The 21,499-nt window shown below is 42.4% G+C and overlaps 2 protein-coding genes across 2 annotated transcripts; both read right to left on the reverse strand.

The window, feature by feature from the left end:
- Positions 1-1,722: 1,722 nt before the first annotated feature.
- LOC137896134 (high-affinity choline transporter 1-like) lies at positions 1,723-9,038 on the reverse strand. The gene is made up of 8 exons (XM_068741662.1): positions 8,843-9,038; positions 8,539-8,655; positions 7,918-8,073; positions 4,881-5,029; positions 4,632-4,775; positions 3,994-4,147; positions 2,762-2,976; positions 1,723-2,265 (listed from the first exon to the last, which is right to left on the reverse strand). The coding sequence occupies exons 1-8, from the start codon at positions 9,024-9,026 to the stop codon at positions 1,723-1,725; spliced, it is 1,662 nt and encodes a 553-aa protein (XP_068597763.1). The 5' UTR covers positions 9,027-9,038.
- A 3,598-nt stretch (positions 9,039-12,636) lies between these two features.
- Positions 12,637-19,960, reverse strand: LOC137895759 (high-affinity choline transporter 1-like). Its single transcript, XM_068741264.1, has 8 exons — positions 19,777-19,960; positions 19,467-19,589; positions 18,851-19,006; positions 15,814-15,962; positions 15,565-15,708; positions 14,925-15,078; positions 13,693-13,907; positions 12,637-13,201 (listed from the first exon to the last, which is right to left on the reverse strand). Exons 1-8 carry the CDS (start codon positions 19,958-19,960, stop codon positions 12,659-12,661), a joined length of 1,668 nt encoding a protein of 555 aa, XP_068597365.1. The 3' UTR covers positions 12,637-12,658.
- Positions 19,961-21,499: the final 1,539 nt, after the last annotated feature.

Consider the following 21,499-nt stretch of genomic DNA (forward strand, 5'->3'; position numbering starts at 1 on the left):
AATCGACCGGGCAAAACTTTTATTGCTGTCGACATGTGACCCTTTTATGTTGTGGATAACCCGGGGTTTCAGGACACCCGAGCCCTGTTACAAGCTAAGTGTCCTAGTAGCACTCCAGAATATGGGTGAAGTGTAGCTCCATCAGAGAAGGATTTATGATAGGAACCTGCTTCTGTTTAATATACTGCTGAGAATATACCCCAGAAGATGGGTATGGTATAGCTTTTATTCTGTTAGGAGCAATTTCTACTCTGCTGCAAAGAATGTACCACAGAAGATGGGTGATTTCTCCAACAGACACATTTATTTTCTATGGTACTAAATACATTTGAGTATTATGTACTCAAATGTGCATAATAAAAAGAAGGGTTCTTAATATCGAACCCTGTGGCACCCCCAAATGAAATACGCTGTCATTCATATAATTTGCGAACCAGGAAACCGTATGAACCGACAACCCCAAACAAAGAAGCCTTAGAATATAAACTTTTTTTAGTTGATTAAACAGAAGTGATTCAATAACTTTTGACAAGACACACAACACATCAACCATTCTCATCATGTCCACCAGCTCTCTAGCTTTTCCCGTCATTGTCCCATCATTCAGTCCATAATCTGTCCTAATCTCTTCCATTCCTTCTTCTCTTGCTGCTGATGCACCCATTGTCCTCCTCTTCGTCTCTGTCTTCGATCGACAGTAATCCAATTTCTAGCAGTGTCCCGTGGGTTAACAACGTTGATGGCGGTGGTTGTTAACTCGGGCCTTGAACGATCCGGTATGACTTTATTTACTTTGATTTGCATATTTATATTGGCCAATTTGTACGCTGAATGGCATTCCTCACGCGACCCTCTGCATTTATCTGGGCTTGGGACCGGCACAAGGGAGAAGCTGGCAACGCTACTTTAGCTCCTGCTAACCAAACTACCCGTACTACCCATGAGGCTGCCCCAAACCCAGCAAACCAGTATCCCAGTGTCACACACTCAATAGCTAACACACACACAGGCTATATAAACACACTGACTTTCTGAATCTCAGCAAAGAGCAAGCAAAGTTACTAGCAGATGAACAAACGAGGAGGAGTGCCACACAAGGGAGAACGGCCCTCTTTATGGACTGACGAGCGTTGCATTTAAACAGTTACTACTACTACTGTACTTTCGGCTTGTCCCTTGAGGGGTCGCCACAATTAGTATTCAAGAACATTGAGAGTGCTCCATGTCTTGTGAGGTGCTAAATATGATAAGATACAATATTATTTTTACCACTTAATATTTTCTGTGTGCCAACATATATGCCCTCGCGTGCCAGCCATGACACACGTGTCTTAAGTTGGCGACCCCTGGGTTTACACTAATAGGTGTGAGTGTGCGTGTGAAAGATTGTATCTCTGTGTGGCCCTGCGATGAACTGGCTGTTTGTCCAGGGTGTACCCCGCCTCTCGCCTGTTGACTGTTGGGATAGGCTCCAATATGACCCACGACCTGTAACGGACTAAACGGTCAAGAAGATGAATGAATGAATCAGAATCAGAAGTAGTTTATTGCCATTGTCAATGAGGGTTCTCTGACTAGGAATGTTTCTCGGTGAAGTCGTGCTACATGTAACACAGTAACCCTCAGGGATTACCGTGACCTGGATGAACGAGAACCTACACCGACATTATAATATATGGACATGAAGGTATTTACCATGAAAACACGGGCTCAAAAAGCTAACTAATCATCAGCCTTGACAGCTTTGTCAGAAATTTCATTCAACAGCACATTCTCATTGTCATTTGTGCTGCCACCTACTGGCTCCAGTGGTACTGGTGAGTGCTGGGCTTTCACTTTGAACACATCCCACTTCTCAGGAAGAAGACCTTTGTTGAAGAGGACAGAAGCCAAGTAGGAGAACAACAAGATGGCAGCAATGGCAGACAGCATGGAGATGGTCTTAACTGGAGCATACTGGACATAAACGCCATCCTCCAGAGTGCATCCTGGGAAGTGTATGACTGGTTCTAATCCTAGTGATGGTTCACCACTTAGCACTCTTAACAGCAATCCCACCATCAACCCCATAACCACCCCGTAACCATTGGAGATGTTGAAGAACAGGACGCACAAGAGTTGAGGAAAGATTAGCACGTAATTGAGTTCAGCACCAAGGAACCAGAACAATATCACACTGTGCTTCAGGTAGGATAGCGATGTTCCGATCACGCCCACTATGGCCATAGAAGCACGGATCACCCATTGATTCTCTCTGTCCGAGGCCTGAAGAAGAAGATGAAGAAGGTAAATAATAATGTTGTCTAGCTTACAATTATTACTGATAAAATAAGGTCAGTCTTGGAATGAAATTATGAACAATTTATACATTATAGTTTGATAATATTGCATTTCACAAAAGTGTCATTTCATTTCAAGACCAGCATGTGGCAATGTGGATTCAGAAATAAAAATGGACTTCATGGCAAATTCCTATTTTGGTAATTTGTACAAGTAAAGATGTCATGTTAACTCTAAAATTGTTCCTTTGCTTCTGTTGCACTTGTTTGTGATATTTTGGGAATGCATAATATAATCAGAGCCTGGAAATACGTGAAGCCTATGTTATCACCGATGAGAATTCCTTATCTGCACCTGTGAACAAACCTCTTGAAATGGATTCAAGGAGATTGTGGATGTTGCTTTTAAGTTCTTGTATGTGCAGAAGTAGCACTTTTTGTGTTTCCCCAACACCTGAAACAAGTTTAATATAATATTTTACCTGAGGTCTCAAGTTCTTGTAAATGTTGGCGGTGAAGACAGAAGATGCTGAAAGCAAAACCGAGTCAGCTGATGACATCACGGCTGCTGCAACACATCCAACTCCAATGATGGAGACGTAGGTTGGTGTAAGGTGCTGCAGGGCAATAGGCATAGCCATAGCTGATTCCCCACGTTCATACGGAGATGGAGAACCGTAGCTGGTCTGGTTCCAGTCTGTTGAGGGAACCTGACAGTTAACAGTTCTGAAAAATCACTTAAATGAAACTGTTATTACAATATGAGACTGGCATGTTCCAGTGTGACGAGAAAGATTTTCCAATACAGTGAATTGAAAATGCGCTAGGTGGTGCTCTGTGAGGCCATAATGTAATATGTCTGTTGTGGCAGCTCAGAAATTACCGGCTCTGCAGCATAAAGTGGACCATTGTTATTTATCATGATGATGTTAGTGTTGTCAATTATGAAGGAGGAAGCGCAGGTGGAAAAATACTGGAGAGCCTGCAGGCAGTGACACTGACACAAAGGCATGAGCCGCAAATCCTTCTGGTCCTGTAAGTTGAGAGGTGGGGATTCATAAATCAGACTTGTTTGTTCAGCACATCCCATTGACGCTTGATTGGATTGAGATTTGATTTAATTTTCAGGCTAATTCAACACGTCAAACTCAGTGCTGTATTCCTCAAACCATTCCGTAACCATTTTCGGCAGTGGGCAGAGGTCAGGACTCAGGACCGATACCCTGACCGGTCTGTGTCTATGCAGCCCCATAAACAACAAACTGCAATGCACTTTTTATTTATACACCTTCCTATCAGAACCTGCATCAACTTCTTCAGCAATTTGAGCTCCAGTAGTTAATCTGCTCGATGGAAATACCCTTAAGGGCCAAGCTTCGCTCCCGACTTGCATCAATGAGTACTGCTCACTGCTTTTCCTTCCTCAGACAACTTTTGATAGTCACAGACCCCTCAAACCTGGAACACTCCATAAGACCTGTAGTTTTGGAGACACACTGACCCAGTCATCGAGCCATCACAATTCGGCCCTTGCCAAACTCAATCAAATCCCAATGCTCATTTGCTGCCCAATATTTCCCACAACTAACAGGTGACATGATGAAGGCGTAACCAGTGTCAGTCACTTCAATTGTCAGTGGTCATAATCTTATGGTTGATTGGTGTATGTGATTTACATTGCTAATATTTGCAATCCCAGAGACATCATGATTACCTGTGGATGAAACAGCTGCACCGATCAGAATAACAGGTATCCCAAATAAAGGATAAAGGATAGAAGCAGCGATGCATGTTTTCTTGGCTATGGCTGTAGAAGAAGCTGACAAGGTCCTCTGGTGGGTAAATTGATACCCAGTACCTCCCACAGCCTTCAAGGATAGTTGGTTAGTCAGTAGTAATACATCCACATTGGTAAAAAACCAAAAAACACATTTAACCTTTAACTCATTGAGTGCCAGCCATTTTCAGCTCTGCTAGTGAACCGGTCTTCGCTCATTTTGCCCATTTTTTCAAGCCCCACAGACTATTCTTTACTATGACTATGCAAACACTAAACCTAAAGATTAAAGCATCTTCTTTCATAAGGAAAAAAAGACTGTTCACACCATTTTTCGTTCCGGAGTTATTGGTCGTTGAAGAGGTGGAGATTTCAATATCAGGGTAAACAATTTCGACATCAATGGCATACAATGAGTTAATTACACCCAACTACCTCTACAACTAGAAAAATAGTCTCAAACAATAACCTCTGCTTACAAACTATTCATTCTAAATCATTTCTGTTATAATCATTCAGTCATTCAGACATCAGGACAAAGATTCTAATCAATGTAGGAAAGGCTGTTGGCTTACAAAGAATAAAAAATCATCAATCATGAGCCAGGTCCTTTTCAGCTCTGGTTTACCAATCCAGGGAGCGTGCAAGGTGTTGTTCATCAGCGTCTCACTGATATCCAAGGTGTGAGGGTTCATCAGAACAAAGGGAACACAGACCCACTGCAGAAACCAAAATGTACAATGTATGATATACACACTTTCAAAGCATCATTTGTGAAGTTTGTTATGCATTGTGGTCCTTAAAAGAAAAGTATGTGAGCTTACCAATGCTATGAACATGAGGATTAACTGTATAATGTCTGTGTAAGCCACAGAGTAGAGACCACCCATAACTGTGTAGCTAATGGCAACGGCAGCAGAGATCCAGATGCATATAGAGAAAGACAAATCCAGGACCACACTCAAGGTTCCTCCTGTCAAACACATAAAAAAATGTAAATTAAATTTCATTTTTCAATCATTTGGTTTTTGTGTGAATATAGAATTATTATTAAATTCAATATTATTTATGTAGTGCCAGATCACAAAGACATCCAAACTGAAGACCTAGCAACACCACTGTATATATTAACACATATATTGTATAATATAACACATGGAATTACAGCAATAAACAAATCTAAATTCTGTTTTGTTTTTTTTATGTGATAAATTCATATTTGAGCAGTCATGGGACATTGCGACATGTGCCGTGACGTTACTGAACTCAAGTCAGTTAAATAAAATGTTTGCCTCCCCTGGCACAAATGTCAAACTCCACCCAGTATGCCAGGTATCTGGTTTGGGCACATCAGATTAGATCAGTGTGTTGCAAACTGAGCCTCGCGGCTCCCTCCTTCCTGGGGGCTGGATTATGGGGGATGGGTGGGAGGCGTCAGGGGCGGTGCTCGATCTGGGCCCTGTGCATGGTTGTGCCCTCTGGCACCTGTGGGTGGGATGGTTGAGGCTGGGGGAACTATGGTCAGGCTCCCTCCTCCCCCCGCCTGGTTGGTCGGGGCCTCATGTGCTGCGCCTCTTAACTCACCACCTTAGCACAACACATATGTAAATACACACATAGGGTGCATGCACTTGGGGGGCGTTCACTGAGCGTTCACACCACATTGGGTCGTGTGGGTGCTAGGCGGGGAGATAAGGGATAGGGCGCGGAGCAGGAGTGCGCCGTTGCCCTCCTCCGCATCCCCCGTCCGGCCCCACCTGTCCCCAATTTTAGCGCACCACATACATTTGTATATCACCGGGGAGTTGGGCCGGGGGCTGGGCCGTGGGGGAGGCTAGAGGGGGGGGTGGGATGGGTGGAGGATGTTGGGAGGGGGGTAGGCGGTTGTGGGGGGGGCGTGGTGTTGGGTGCTGGTGGGACGCCAGGCCGGCCCGCTGTGCCCCGTGCCGCTGCGCTGGACTAGGTTTCGTCGGCTGTGTTGGTGTAGGTCGCTTCCAGGCCCTGGGCTGGTTCTTCTGCATGTGGCTCCGGTGGGGCCACGGTGGTCGTTCTCGGGTTGCTGTGGCTGCATGGGTGATCTGGGGGCTCATGTTGCCATTGTTGGGTCTGGGATGGCTGCCCCGTTCTTAGGTGGAGGTTTCACGCATGCCAGGTCCACCACTCCAGCACCTATCAAAACTCGTTTTGAGAGTCAACTCCGCCCACAGATCTCTGAGTCAGTGGAGGTTGCTGGTTCAGTGTTTGTGGCTCTCACTATGCTCTCTCTCTTTTTCCTCAGATCTCCTGAGAACTTGGTGATCCATACTTTCCTCTAGAGACGAATGTGAACCTGGTGTATTGGGACAACTCTTGGTTATGGTTGGATGGAAGGGATAGAATTAAGGAGCACAAATAAATCCATTGCATTTTCTTTTCAGAACAGTGTATTTGTCACTTTTTGTTTGTCCATGTTGTATGTTCACTGCGGTGTGCACAGCCCTCTACGGCGGTAAACAGGTAAAAAAAAAAAAAAAAAGGAGAGAAAGAGAAGAGAAAAAGAAAAAAAAAGAAAACTGAGCAGTAATTAACGCTTTCTTTATGCACTTTTTCTTGCTACTCCAAGGCTTGAATGGTTGGTTCACTCATTTTTTTTTTATTTTCATATTTATTAGCCTGTGGAAAAGTTCACAACATAGAATTTCTATTTAAAATGCCATTTTTTAATTTGAAATTCGATTTTGCATGTCTTCATGATTAAATTACAAAAGCGTTGCTTGTTCCATACTCAATGTTAAAGCAAAACTTGTTTGGGTCCATATTAAAGGTTCATTTATTCAACGTTGGCCCATGTCTTTGATTAATTTTAAATTCTGGCCCACTGTGTATTTGAGTTTAACACCCCCGCTTTAAAGGCTTCGGAAAACCAGTCATGTTCATCAATGTCTGGCTGGGGTTTAGTTACAGACACTATTTGCCGAGAACGTGAATTGATAAAGAGTGTTGCACGGTCAGCAGCCGAATTGTCTGAACATAGGGGTGTCAGAGCAATGGGATGTCCGAGAAATGTCGACCCCCCCTCCCAACAATATAGGCCCTGGGATTGTTCGGGCGCTCAAACTCCCCCACCATGATAAGGTGGCTGTTCAAGAGGGAGACTAATAATCATGTTATTCTGTCCCTCAGTGTTGAGGTAATATTATTTAGTTAGGTCCTATAGAAGTTCATTGCAGAGCTGGGGTATTTCTTTTCTACCCACAAGAGGACAATGTTAAGATAAATTCTTCTTTGCTCGTTCATACGCTGCACTGCCCCTAGTGGCGACTAACCGTAAGCAGCAGGTAAAATATTTATAGCATGTCAGACACCTCTCGTCGTTGAGAAACCTTGATCCATAATAATCTGTACATTTATAAGTACCTAGCATTATGTTTGATGTGTTTTCTCTACTTTAACTTTGAGTAAGTTTTATGCCAAGAGAAAGTGATACGTTTTTGTGCTAGCTTTCTTACTAACAAGCCAGAATTGTTGCATGCTAGCTGTACAGATCCTGAACTGGTCAAATATTTGTACATGTTTCTGAAGGCAAAACAGATTATGTATTTTTCTGTAGGTTTGTAACATTTTTACAAAAATGGAAAGAAGGCAACGGAATATTAATGTGTTAAATAAAGACAAGAAATTAGAAGCTGTCCTGTCGTTGCTGCGGCCTTCTTTTCTGGTTAGCTCGCTGTCTAAGTTGAATAGCCATACAATTAACCGAGGGCAGAAGACATGTCATATAACAATATATTATCATAAATAATGATGCATGTTACCATCTATAAAGTATAACACGCATTAACAGATAATGGAACTCACACCAAATGCAATAAATATACCTACCTAAGCTAATTAGTATTGTGGGTAAGATGGTTAAATCCACTAATATCGCAGCCAGGCTCATTGCAGCCGTTATCACTTTTCCATACTTGACACGGAAAGGGTCCAGCATCGTCACACAGTTTCTGTCTCTCAACGGCTTGGCAAGCACCAGACCACCTTCATTTACACAAAAAACAAAATCACAATTAGAATAAAAAGTCGAATGAGGAGGAAAGCAAAAGCAAATAAAAGGAGTGCATGTAAAAATGCAAATACAGCAATTCATTTTTTTTAAAGGGACAAAATGGCATAACTTTCAGTGGAAATTTTTGTCATTTATATTCTACAAAATAAATTTACCAACAATTGTACAATTTATGGAGACAAATGTGTGTCTCAAGGATATTTTAGTTCAGAAAACTTGAATTAATCTGAGAGCACACAACCTCCATCAAACAGTATGCAAGGATGACTAACTGCGGTTTAATAGCATTAACAATAGCATTGGTTTCCTGCATGCCATGCAGCCAACATCAATTTTATAGAACCACATTTTCTGATTTCCAGCCTCACTTTATTTTTGAAGGTTTGTTTTTTACATACTCAAACAGTATCAATGTGAGTATAATTTCAAACTCTTACATATTAATAAAGCTGAACTGTATGCCAAAAACATCAACACTGTCCAGATCAGTCCCATGGAAGGAGTGTACATCATCTCGACTGTCCCAACAACGGTGCCTCCTCCAATAAAGGTAGCTACAGGATTAAAACGAACACAATATAATAAACAATTGCTTTTGAGAAAATGTAAATAAAAATCATGAGTATAAATACATAAATTTCATTGATAAGGAAGTGAAAATTCGAAACGTTTGGTTTAAATGTTACTGCTAGGCTGATAATTGGATAATTATCATAATTCTATCGGCTTCTCTCTCCTCACCGGTCATCGTGAAGATCCCCACCACCAAGTTAATGCTCCGGTTTCCCAGCAAAGTCATCTCCATTCCAGTGGCTGAACATTTCTTCTGTTTCCTTCTGGACTTGAAAGAAGCCCAGATCCCGGTCCCAAGGACCATCAGGTAGAAAATCACTATCGCTATCACTCCTGGGACGTTGACTGCCATTATGAATTTGATAATCCACCTCGTGTGGCTTCAGAGTCTAATACTTCAAGTTAAATAAGTGATTCATTACAATACATAAATGATCAACGGCATGTCAAACCTGCTTAGTAAGCTGAAACCAGTAGAAACCTGTGCTCAAACATGATAACCACTAGACGAGCCTTTCACAAACTTTGGGCTTGTGCTGCTGGTAGCCGGTGTACACATCTGTGTTATGCAGTGCAGCCAACAAAATAGCATGTTCATAATATATCTCCTTTAATGTTCCATTCACAACTTTGACTTACACAATTTTGACAGACAAAAACACTATCTCCTTGATGTCAAAAGTGATTTCATCAAAAATAAAACAGGCTGGTGGCATGATTGAGTATTAAAAGAGCATCAAGAGTGTCTTTCTAAATTGAAGATGGGGAGTGATTCCCCATCTTCTTATCTCAACATGAAATTGCATTCAAAGAGATAAATTCTGTTTATCTCCAGTCTTTTTGCAACATGTTCCATGAAGAAGGAGCTGAGTACGCAAAAGCCCCTTTTCCCAGTTCTGTATGGACAAATGGAACACAGAGCAACAAATGATTGATAAGAATCAACTTTTTTCTCAGATGTAGGAGGGCAATAGTCCAAGCATGGCCTTGTAAATAAAAGTTAGGAATAAACCTCAGAGGCATGATAAACAGTGTCAATATTCCAAAGACATTGAGCTGATGTATTCATGCATCTCCATAATCTAAAAATGATACAAATGTTGCAGTGAAAAACCACTTCTTCTTTTTTTTTTTTACCTCAAAAGAAAAATCACATTGATTTTGGAAGAAAAGGCCCAATTTGAGTTTTTCACAATATTGTCAGTATAGGGCTTGAAGGCAAGGGAGTCATCAAGCAAGACATCAAGGTATTTGTACACATGAACCACCTCTGACATTTCCCTCAAGAGAGGGCACAGGGCGGGATAGTTTAAGGTGTCTTCACAGTGTTTGACAACTTTATTTTAGTCTCATCAGCATTAAGGACTAGTTTTAGCTGCAGAAGTGTGCGTTGCATCATATTAAAAGCTTTCTGCAGATATTCAACAGCTTTAGTCAGGGTTAATCCAAAACAGTAAATAATTGTTTAAAAGCGCTGTTGCCTCACAGCAAGAAGGTCGCAGGTTTGAGTCCAACTTGTGGCCTTTCTGTGTGGAGTTTGCATGTTCTCCCCATGTTTGCGTGGGTTCTCCGGCTTCCTCCCGCCACCAAAAACGTGCAGCTTAGGTGGATTGGTGACACTAAATTGCCAGTAAGTGTGAATGTGTGTGTGTGGCTGGTTGTCTGTCTCTGTGTTGCCCTGCGATGAACTGGCGGCTTGTCCAGGGTGTACCCCGCCTCTTGCCCATTGACTGCTTCAGCTTGGCCCGCGATCTGATGATGATGAAAAAAGCAGTTGGAAAATGAATGAATGTATCGAACCGTTCGATACAGGGGTCTCGGTTCGTACGCCCTATGAATCGAACAATACAAAATGTTATCTTCATTTTATAAAATGTGCTGAAAGTTCAACGTCCAGCGAGCGTCGAGCCACTAAACGGCATGCACCTCCCACATTCATTCAGCCCAAGCTGCTGAGACAAAAGCTACAAGTGATGGCGAATGATTTACCTGAAATCAAAGATCCTCCACCATCCTTCTGATCTGGCCTTTGGGGATACTTTGGTTTTTGTGTCAAATATGACCCTGATGGAAAGTGCTTCGTGGAGCAAAATACAACGGTATGTCGCAAGTGTAACACAAAACTACATTGGTGGACATACAACAAACACGACAACACATTTATGCCGACATCGCCCCTCTGTGAAAACAAGTGGAACCAGACAAACACAACAAGCAGCACACAGGCTACAAACTTGATTCAACGAGGGCAAAAGAAATCGACCGGGCAAAACTTTTATTGCTGTCGACATGTGACCCTTTTATGTTGTGGATAACCCGGGGTTTCAGGACACCCGAGCCCTGTTACAAGCTAAGTGTCCTAGTAGCACTCCAGAATATGGGTGAAGTGTAGCTCCATCAGAGAAGGATTTATGATAGGGACCTGCTTCTGTTTAATATACTGCTGAGAATATACCCCAGAAGATGGGTATGGTATAGCTTTTATTCTGTTAGGAGCAATTTCTACTCTGCTGCAAAGAATGTACCACAGAAGATGGGTGATTTCTCCAACAGACACATTTATTTTCTATGGTACTAAATACATTTGAGTATTATGTACTCAAATGTGCATAATAAAAAGAAGGGTTCTTAATATCGAACCCTGTGGCACCCCCAAATGAAATACGCTGTCATTCATATAATTTGCGAACCAGGAAACCGTATGAACCGACAACCCCAAACAAAGAAGCCTTAGAATATAAACTTTTTTTAGTTGATTAAACAGAAGTGATTCAATAACTTTTGACAAGACACACAACACATCAACCATTCTCATCATGTCCACCAGCTCTCTAGCTTTTTCCGTCATTGTCCCATCATTCAGTCCATAATCTGTCCTAACCTCTTCCATTCCTTCTTCTCTTGCTGCTGATGCACCCATTGTCCTCCTCTTCGTCTCTGTCTTCGACCGACAGTAATCCAATTTCTAGCAGTGTCCCGTGGGTTAACAACGTTGATGGCGGTGGTTGTTAACCCGGGCCTTGAACGATCCGGTATGACTTTATTTACTTTGATTTGCATATTTATATTGGCCAATTTGTACGCTGAATGCCATTCCTGACGCAACCCTCTGCATTTATCTGGGCTTGGGACCGGCACAAGGGAGAAGCTGGCAATGCTACTTTAGCTCCTGCTAACCAAACTACCCGTACTACCCATGAGGCTGCCCCAAACCCAGCAAACCAGTATCCCAGTGTCACACACTCAATAGCTAACACACACACAGGCTATATAAACACACTGACTTTCTGAATCTCAGCAAAGAGCAAGCAAAGTTACTAGCAGATGAACAAACGAGGAGGAGTGCCACACAAGGGAGAACGGCCCTCTTTATGGACTGACGAGCGTTGCATTTAAACAGTTACTACTACTACTGTACTTTCGGCTTGTCCCTTGAGGGGTCGCCACAATTAGTATTCAAGAACATTGAGAGTGCTCCATGTCTTGTGAGGTGCTAAATATGATAAGATACAATATTATTTTTACCACTTAATATTTTCTGTGTGCCAATATATATGCCCTCGCATGCCAGCCATGACACACGTGTCTTAAGTTGGCGACCCCTGGGTTTACACTAATAGGTGCGAGTGTGCGTGTGAAAGATTGTATCTCTGTGTGGCCCTGCGATGAACTGGCTGTTTGTCCAGGGTGTACCCCGCCTCTCGCCTGTTGACTGTTGGGATAGGCTCCAATATGACCCACGACCTGTAACGGACTAAACGGTCAAGAAGATGAATGAATGAATCAGAATCAGAATCAGAAGTAGTTTATTGCCATTGTCAATGAGGGTTCTCTGACTAGGAATGTTTCTCGGTGAAGTCGTGCTACATGTAACACAGTAACCCTCAAGGATTACCGTGACCTGGATGAACGAGAACCTACACCGACATTATAATATATGGACATGAAGGTATTTACCATGAAAACACAAGCTCAAAAAGCTAACTAATCATCAGCCTTGACAGCTTGGTCAGAAATTTCATTCAACAGCACATTCTCATTGTCATTTGTGCTGCCACCTACTGGCTCCAGTGGTACTGGTGAGTGCTGGGCTTTCACTTTGAACACATCCCACTTCTCAGGAAGAAGACCTTTGTTGAAGAGGACAGAAGCCAAGTAGGAGAACAACAAGATGGCAGCAATGGCAGACAGCATGGAGATGGTCTTAACTGGAGCATACTGGACATAAACGCCATCCTCCAGAGTGCATCCAGGGAAGTGTATGACTGGTTCTAATCCTAGTGATGGTTCACCACTTAGCACTCTTAACAGCAATCCCACCATCAACCCCATAACCACCCCGTAACCATTGGAGATGTTGAAGAACAGGACACACAAGAGTTGAGGAAAGATTAGCACGTAATTGAGTTCAGCACCAAGGAACCAGAACATTATCACACTCTGCTTCAGGTAGGATAGCGATGTTCCGATCACGCCCACTATGGCCATAGAAGCACGGATCACCCATTGATTCTCTCTGTCTGAGGCCTGAAGAATAAGATGAAGAAGGTAAATAATAATGTTGTCTAGCTCACAATTATTACTGATAAAATAAGGTCAGTCTTGGAATGAAATTATGAACAATTTATACATCATAGTTTGATAATATTGCATTTCACAAAAGTGTCATTTCATTTCAAGACCAGCAGGTGGCAATGTGGATTCAGAAATAAAAATGGACTTCATGGCAAATTCCTATTTTGGTAATTTGTACAAGTAAAGATGTCATGTTAACTCTAAAATTGTTCCTTTGCTTCTGTTGCACTTGTTTGTGATATTTTGGGAATGCATAATATAATCAGAGCCTGGAAATACGTGAAGCCTATGTTATCACCGATGAGAATGCCTTATCTGCACCTGTGAACAAACCTCTTGAAATGGATTCAAAGAGATTGTGGATGTTAATTTTAAGTTCTTGTATGTGCAGAAGTAGCACTTTTTGTGTTTCCCCAACACCTGAAACAAGTTAAATATTTTACCTGAGGTCTCAAGTTCTTGTAAATGTTGGCAGTGAAGACAGAAGATGCTGAAAGCAAAACCGAGTCAGCTGATGACATCACGGCTGCTGCAACACATCCAACTCCAATGATGGAGATGTAGGTTGGTGTAAGGTGCTGCAGGGCAATTGGCATAGCCATAGCTGATTCCCCACGTTCATATGGAGATGGAGAACCGTAGCTGGTCTGGTTCCAGTCTGTTGAGGGAACCTGACAGTTAACAGTTCAGAAAAATCACTTAAATGAAACTGTTATTACAATATGAGACTGGCATGTTCCAGTGTGATGAGAAAGATTTCCCAATACAGTGAATTGAAAATGCGCTAGGTGGTGCTCTGTGAGGTCATAATGTAATATCTCTGCTGTGGCAGCTCAGGAATTACCGGCTCTGCAGCATAAAGTGGAGCATTGTTATATATAATGATGATGTTAGTGTTGTCAATTATGAAGGAGGAAGTGCAGGTGGAAAAATACTGGAGAGCCTGCAGACAGTGACACTGACACAAAGGCATTAGCAGCAAATCCTTCTGGTCCTGTAAGTTGAGAGGTGGGGATTCATAAATCAGACTTGTTTGTTCAGCACATCCCATTGACGCTTGATTGGATTGAGATTTGATTTAATTTTCAGGCTAATTCAACACGTCAAACTCAGTGTTGTATTCCTCAAACCATTCCGTAACCATTTTCGGCAGTGGGAAGAGGTCAGGACTCAGGACCGATACCCTGACCGGTCTGTGTCTATGCAGCCCCATAAACAACAAACTGCAATGCACTTTTTATTTATACACCTTTCTATCAGAACCTGCATTAACTTCTTCAGCAATTTGAGCTCCAGTAGTTAATCTGCTCGATGGAAATACCCTTAAGGGCCAAGCTTCGCTCCCGACTTGCATCAATGAGTACTGCTCACTGCTTTTCCTTCCTCAGACAACTTTTGATAGTTACAGACCACTCAAACCTGGAACACTCCATAAGACCTGTAGTTTTGGAGACACGCTGACCCAGTCATCGAGCCATCCCAATTCGGCCCTTGCCAAACTCAATCAAATCCCAATGCTCATTTGCTGCCCAATATTTCCCACAACTAACAAGTGACATGATGAAGGCCTAACCAGTGTCAGTCACTTCAATTGTGAGTGGTCATAATCTTATGGTTGATTGGTGTATGTGATTTACATTGCTAATATTTGCAACCCCAGAAACATCATGATTACCTGTGGATGAAACAGCTGCACCGATCAGAATAACAGGTATCCCAAATAAAGGATAAAGGATAGAAGCAGCGATGCATGTTTTCTTGGCTATGGCTGTAGAAGAAGCTGACAAGGTCCTCTGGTGGATAAATTGATACCCAGTACCTCCCACAGCCTTCAAGGAAAGTTGGTTAGTCAGTAGTAATACATCCACATTGGTAAAAAACCAAAAAACACATTTAACCTTTAACTCATTGAGTGCCAGCCATTTTCAGCTCTGCTAGTGAACCGGTCTTCACTCATTTTGCCCATTTTTTCAAGCCCCACAGACTATTCTTTACTATGACCATGCAAACACTAAACCTAAAGATTAAAGTCTCTTCTTTCATGAGGAAAAAAAGACTGTGTTCACACCATTTTTTGTTCCGGAGTTATTGGTCGTTGAAGAGGTGAAGATTTCAATGTCAGGGTAAACAATTTCGACATCAATGGCATACAATGAGTTAATTACACCGAACTACCTCTACAACTAGAAAAATAGTCTCAAACAATAACCTCTGCTTACAAACTATTCATTCTAAATCATTTCTGTTATAATCATTCAGTCATTCAGACATCAAGACAAAGATTCTAATCAATGTAGGAAAGGCTGTTGGCTTACAAAGAATAAAAAATCATCAATCATGAGCCAGGTCCTTTTCAGCTCTGGTTTACCAATCCAGGGAGCGTGCAAGGTGTTGTTCATCAGCGTCTCACTGATATCCAAGGTGTGAGGGTTCATCAGAACAAAGGGAACACAGACCCACTGCAGAAACCAAAATGTACAATGTATGATACACACACTTTCAAAGCATAGTTTGTGAAGTTTGTTATGCATCGTGGTCCTTAAAAGAAAAGTATATGAGCTTACCAATGCTATGAACATGAGGATTAACTGTATAATGTCTGTGTAAGCAACAGAGTAGAGACCACCCATAACTGTGTAGCTAATGGCAACGGCAGCAGAGATCCAGATGCATATAGAGAAAGACAAATCCAGGACCACACTCAAGGTTCCTCCTGTCAAACACAAACAAATGTAAATTAAATTTCATTTTTCAATCATTTGGTTTTTGTGTGAATATAGCCTTATTATTAAATTCAATATTATTTATGTAGTGCCAGATCACAAAGACATCCAAACTGAAGACCTAGCAACACCACTGTATATATTAACACATATATTGTATAATATAACACATGGAATTACAGCAATAAACAAATCTAAATTCTGTTTTGTTTGTTTTCGTGATAAATTCATATTTGAGCAGTCATGGGACATTGCGACATGTGCCGTGACGTTACTGAACTCAAGTCAGTTAAATAAAATGTTTGCCTCCCCTGGCACAAATGTCAAACTCCACCCAGGATGCCAGGTATCTGGTTTGGGCACATCAGATTAGATCAGTGTGTTGCAAACTGAGCCTCGCGGCTCCCTCCTTCCTGGGGGCTGGATTATGGGGGATGGGTGGGATGCGTCAGGGGCGGCGCCCGATCTGGGCCCTGTGCATGGTTATGCCCTCTGGCACCTGTGGGTGGGATGGTTGAGGCTGGGGGAACTATGGTCAGGCTCCCTCCTCCCCCCGCCTGGTTGGTCGGGGCCTCATGTGCTGCGCCTCTTAACTCACCACCTTAGCACAACACATATGTAAATACACACATAGGGTACATGCACTTGGGGGGCGTTCACCGAGCGTTCACACCACATTGGGTCGTGTGGGTGCTAGGCGGGGAGATAAGGGATAGGGCGCGGAGCAGGAGTGCGCCGTTGCCCTCCTCCGCATCCCCCGTCCGGCCCCACCTGTCCCCAATTTTAGCGCACCACATACATTTGTATATCACCGGGGAGTTGGGCCGGGGGCTGGGCCGTGGGGGAGGCTAGAGGGGGGGGTGGGATGGGTGGAGGATGTTGGGAGGGGGGTAGGCGGTTGTGGGGGGGGCGTGGTGTTGGGTGCTGGTGGGACGCCAGGCCGGCCCGCTGTGCCCCGTGCCGCTGCGCTGGACTAGGTTTCGTCGGCTGTGTTGGTGTAGGTCGCTTCCAGGCCCTGGGCTGGTTCTTCTGCATGTGGCTCTGGTGGGGCCACGGTGGTCGTTCTCGGGTTGCTGTGGCTGCTTGGGTGATCTGGGGGCTCATGTTGCCATTGTTGGGTCTGGGATGGCTGCCCCGTTCTTAGGTGGAGGTTTCACGCATGCCAGGTCCACCACTCCAGCACCTATCAAAACTCGTTTTGAGAGTCAACTCCGCCCACAGATCTCTGAGTCAGTGGAGGTTGCTGGTTCAGTGTTTGTGGCTCTCACTATGCTCTCTCTCTTTTTCCTCAGATCTCCTGAGAACTTGGTGATCCATACTTTCCTCTAGAGACGAATGTGAACCTGGTGTATTGGGACAACTCTTGGTTATGGTTGGATGGAAGGGATAGAATTAAGGAGCACAAATAAATCCATTGCATTTTCTTTTCAGAACAGTGTATTTGTCACTTTTTGTTTGTCCATGTTGTATGTTCACTGCGGTGTGCACAGCTCTCTACGGCGGTAAACAGGTAAAAAAAAAAAAAAAAAGGAGAGAGAAAGAGAAGAGAAAAAGAAAAAAAAAGCAAACTGAGCAGTAATTAACGCTTTCTTTATGCACTTTTTCTTGCTACTCCAAGGCTTGAATGGTTGGTTCACTCATTTTTATTTTATTTTCATATTTATTAGCCTGTGGAAAAGTTCACAACATAGAATTTCTATTTAAAATGCCATTTTTTAATTTGAAATTCGATTTTGCATGTCTTCATGATTAAATTACAAAAGCGTTGCTTGTTCCATACTCAATGTTAAAGCAAAACTTGTTTGGGTCCATATTAAAGGTTCATTTATTCAACATTGGCCCATGTCTTTGATTAATTTTAAATTCTGGCCCACTGTGTATTTGAGTTTAACACCCCTGCTTTAAAGGCTTCGGAAAACCAGTCGTGTTCATCAATGTCTGGCTGGGGTTTAGTTACAGACACTATTTGCCGAGAACGTGAATTGATAAAGAGCGTTGCACGGTTAGCAGCCGAATTGTCTGAACATAGGGGTGTCAGAGCAATGGGATGTCTGAGAAATGTCGACCCCCCCTCCCAACAATATAGGCCCTGGGATTGTTCGGGCGCTCAAACTCCCCCCACCACGATAAGGTGGCTGTTCAAGGGGGAGACTAATAATCATGTTATTCTGTCCCTCAGTGTTGAGGTAATATTATTTAGTTAGGTCCTATAGAAGTTCATTGCAGAGCTGGGGTATTTCTTTTCTACCCACAAGAGGACAATGTTAAGATAAATTCTTCTTTGCTCGTTCATACGCTGCACTGCCCCTAGTGGCGACTAACCGTAAGCAGCAGGTAAAATATTTATGGCATGTCACACGCCTCTCGTCGTTGAGAAACCTTGATCCATCATAATCTGTACATTTATAAGTACCTAGCATTATGTTTGATGTGTTTTCTCTACTTTAACTTGGAGTAAGTTTTATACCAAGAGAAAGTGAAACGTTTTTGTGCTAGCTTTCTTACTAACAAGCCAGAATTGTTGCATGCTAGCTGTACAGATCTTGAACTGGTCAAATATTTGTACATGTTTCTGAAGGCAAAACAGATTATGTATTTTTCTGTAGGTTTGTAACATTTTTACAAAAATGGAAAGAAGGCAACGGAATATTAATGTGTTAAATAAAGACAAGAAATTAGAAGCTGTCCTGTCGTTGCTGCGGCCTTCTTTTCTGGTTAGCTCGCTGTCTAAGTTGAGTAGCCATACAATTAACCGAGGGCAGAAGACATGTCATATAACAATATATTATCATAAATAATGATGCATGTTACCATCTATAAAGTATAACACGCATTAACAGATAATGGAACTCACACCAAATGCAATAAATATACCCACCTAAGCTAATTAGTATTGTGGGTAAGACGGCTAAATCCACTGATATCGCAGCCAGGCTCATTGCAGCTGTTATCACTTTTCCATACTTGACACGGAAAGGGTCCAGCATCGTCACACAGTTTCTGTCTCTCAACGGCTTGGCAAGCACCAGACCACCTTCATTTACACAAAAAACAAAATCACAATTAGAATAAAAAGTCGAATGAGGAGGAAAGCAAAAGCAAATAAAAGGAGTGCATGTAAAAATGCAAATACAGCAATTAATTTTTTTAAAAAGGGACAAAATGGCATAACTTTCAGTGGAAATTTTTGTAATTTATATTCTACAAAATAAATTTACCAACAATTGTACAATTTATGGAGACAAATGTGTGTCTCAAGGATATTTTAGTTCAGAAAACTTGAATTAATCTGAGAGCACACAACCTCCATCAAACAGTATGCAAGGATGACTAACTGTGGTTTAATAGCATTAACAATAGCATTGGTTTCCTGCAATCCAGGCAGCCAACATCAATTTTATAGAACCACATTTTATTATTTCCAGCCTCACTTTATTTTAGAAGGTTTGTTTTTTACATACTCAAACAGTATCAATGTGAGTATAATTTCAAACTCTTACATATTAATAAAGCTGAACTGTATGCCAAAAACATCAACACTGTCCAGATCAGTCCCATGGAAGGAGTGTACATCATCTCGACTGTCCCAACAACGGTGCCTCCACCAACAAAGGTAGCTACAGGATTAAAACGAACACAATATAATAAACAATTGCTTTTGAGAAAATGTAAATAAAAATCATGAGTATAAATACATAAATTTCATTGATAAGGAAGTGAAAATTCTAAAAGTTTGGTTTAAATGTTACTGCTAGGCTGATAATTGGACAATTATCATAATTCTATCAGCTTCTCTCTCCTCACCGGTCATCGTGAAGATCCCCACCACCAAGTTAATGCTCCGGTTTCCCAGCAAAGTCATCTCCATTCCAGTGGCTGAACATTTCTTCTGTTTCCTTTTGGACTTGAAAGAAGCCCAGATACCGGTCCCAAGGACCATCAGGTAGAAAATCACTATCGCTGTCACTCCTGGGACGTTGACTGCCATTAGGAATTTGATAATCCACATAAAGTGAAGCTTCAGAGTCTAATACTTCAAGTCAGAGCTTCCTGCTCCACATAGCTCCACCCTCCTGCTCGACTCTCGCTATACTGCCTGCCACACCCATCATCAGCTGATCCACATCCCCTGTGCTGCTCAGGACACCTGGGGCTCATCTCCTCATCAGTCACCCTGCATAAATACTTGGCTCTCTGGCAGCTTGTCAGTGATTTGTTCTGCCTCTCCAGCATTCCAATCCTGATTGATTGATTGATTGATTGATTCCATTTGCACTGCGTGATTACGCTGGTTTACTGCTGCTAGTACACATCTATGTATCCACTCCTGCTGCTGCTGATGCGTCTGTACTTGTATGTTTTTTGAATTCTGTCATTACTGTTACATGTAGCATGACTTCACCGAGAAACATTCCTAGTCTGTGAACCCTCACTGACAATGGCAATAAACTACAGTACTTCTGATGTGTACCTGCCCTGCTTGTTTTTTGCTTTTTCATCTGTTGGCCTGCTCCTTTGGACTTGTCTGTCTGAATACCTGGTTTGTGAACTCTGCCTGTCTTCTGGAACTTACCTTACTGCCTGTCCCATTCTGACTTGTTTGCTGATTTGGACTGACCATCCGTGTAAATATTAAAGTTAGGTTTCTGGGTTTGCTTCTCCTGTCGTGCTTTTGGGTTCTCCCTGTTTGTACCCTGACAGCATTCCATAAATAAGCAACGGCGTGTCAAGCCTGCTCTGTAATTAGAAACCGGTGCTCAAACATAACCAGTACACAAGCCTTTCGGAGTTTTGGAGTCGTGCAGTCTTTCAAGGGGACATATTATGAAAAACTCACTTTTCCCATGTTTCTACACTCTTATGGTGATTTTGGGTCCTTATCAACCCCAAAACAGCTAAATAAACCGTCAAGCCAATAGTTTGTGTAGGTCTGTAATAAACCTCCTGAAACATGTCTGGAAGAAGCCGCGCCTGCTGCAAATATGTACAAGATCTGCGTGCACATGCATTCCTATTTTTTCTTTTCTCTTTTACCTTGTCTCCATTTGTGCTCAACAGTGACAACGTACATAACGTCAGTCACTGTTAGAGTTTTTGTCGGCTTTGTGATTGTGACCGTCACCTGCCCTCTTGGCAGACTAGCCTATTTATATTTTATTAGTTTTATTTCCTGCTTTCCGCCGTACAGGGCTGTGCACACCACAGTGAACATACACCATGGACAAACAAAAAGTGACAAATACACAGTGTTCTGAAAAGAAAGTGCAATGGGTTTATATGTGCTCATTGTTTCAATCCCTTTCATCCAACCATAACCAAGAATTATTCCAAAAGACCGGGTTCTCATCAGTCTCTGGAGGAAAGTCTGGATCATCAAGTTCTCAGGAGATCTGAGGAAGAACAGAGAGAGCATAGTGAGAGCTACAGACACTAACCCAGCAACCTCCACTGACAGATATCTGTGGGCGGAGTTAATTCTCAAATCGAGTTTCGATATGTGCTGGTGTGGTGGACCTGGCATGCGTGA

This window comes from Brachionichthys hirsutus, chromosome 7 (assembly GCF_040956055.1).
Source record: "Brachionichthys hirsutus isolate HB-005 chromosome 7, CSIRO-AGI_Bhir_v1, whole genome shotgun sequence".
Taxonomy (NCBI): domain Eukaryota; kingdom Metazoa; phylum Chordata; class Actinopteri; order Lophiiformes; family Brachionichthyidae; genus Brachionichthys; species Brachionichthys hirsutus.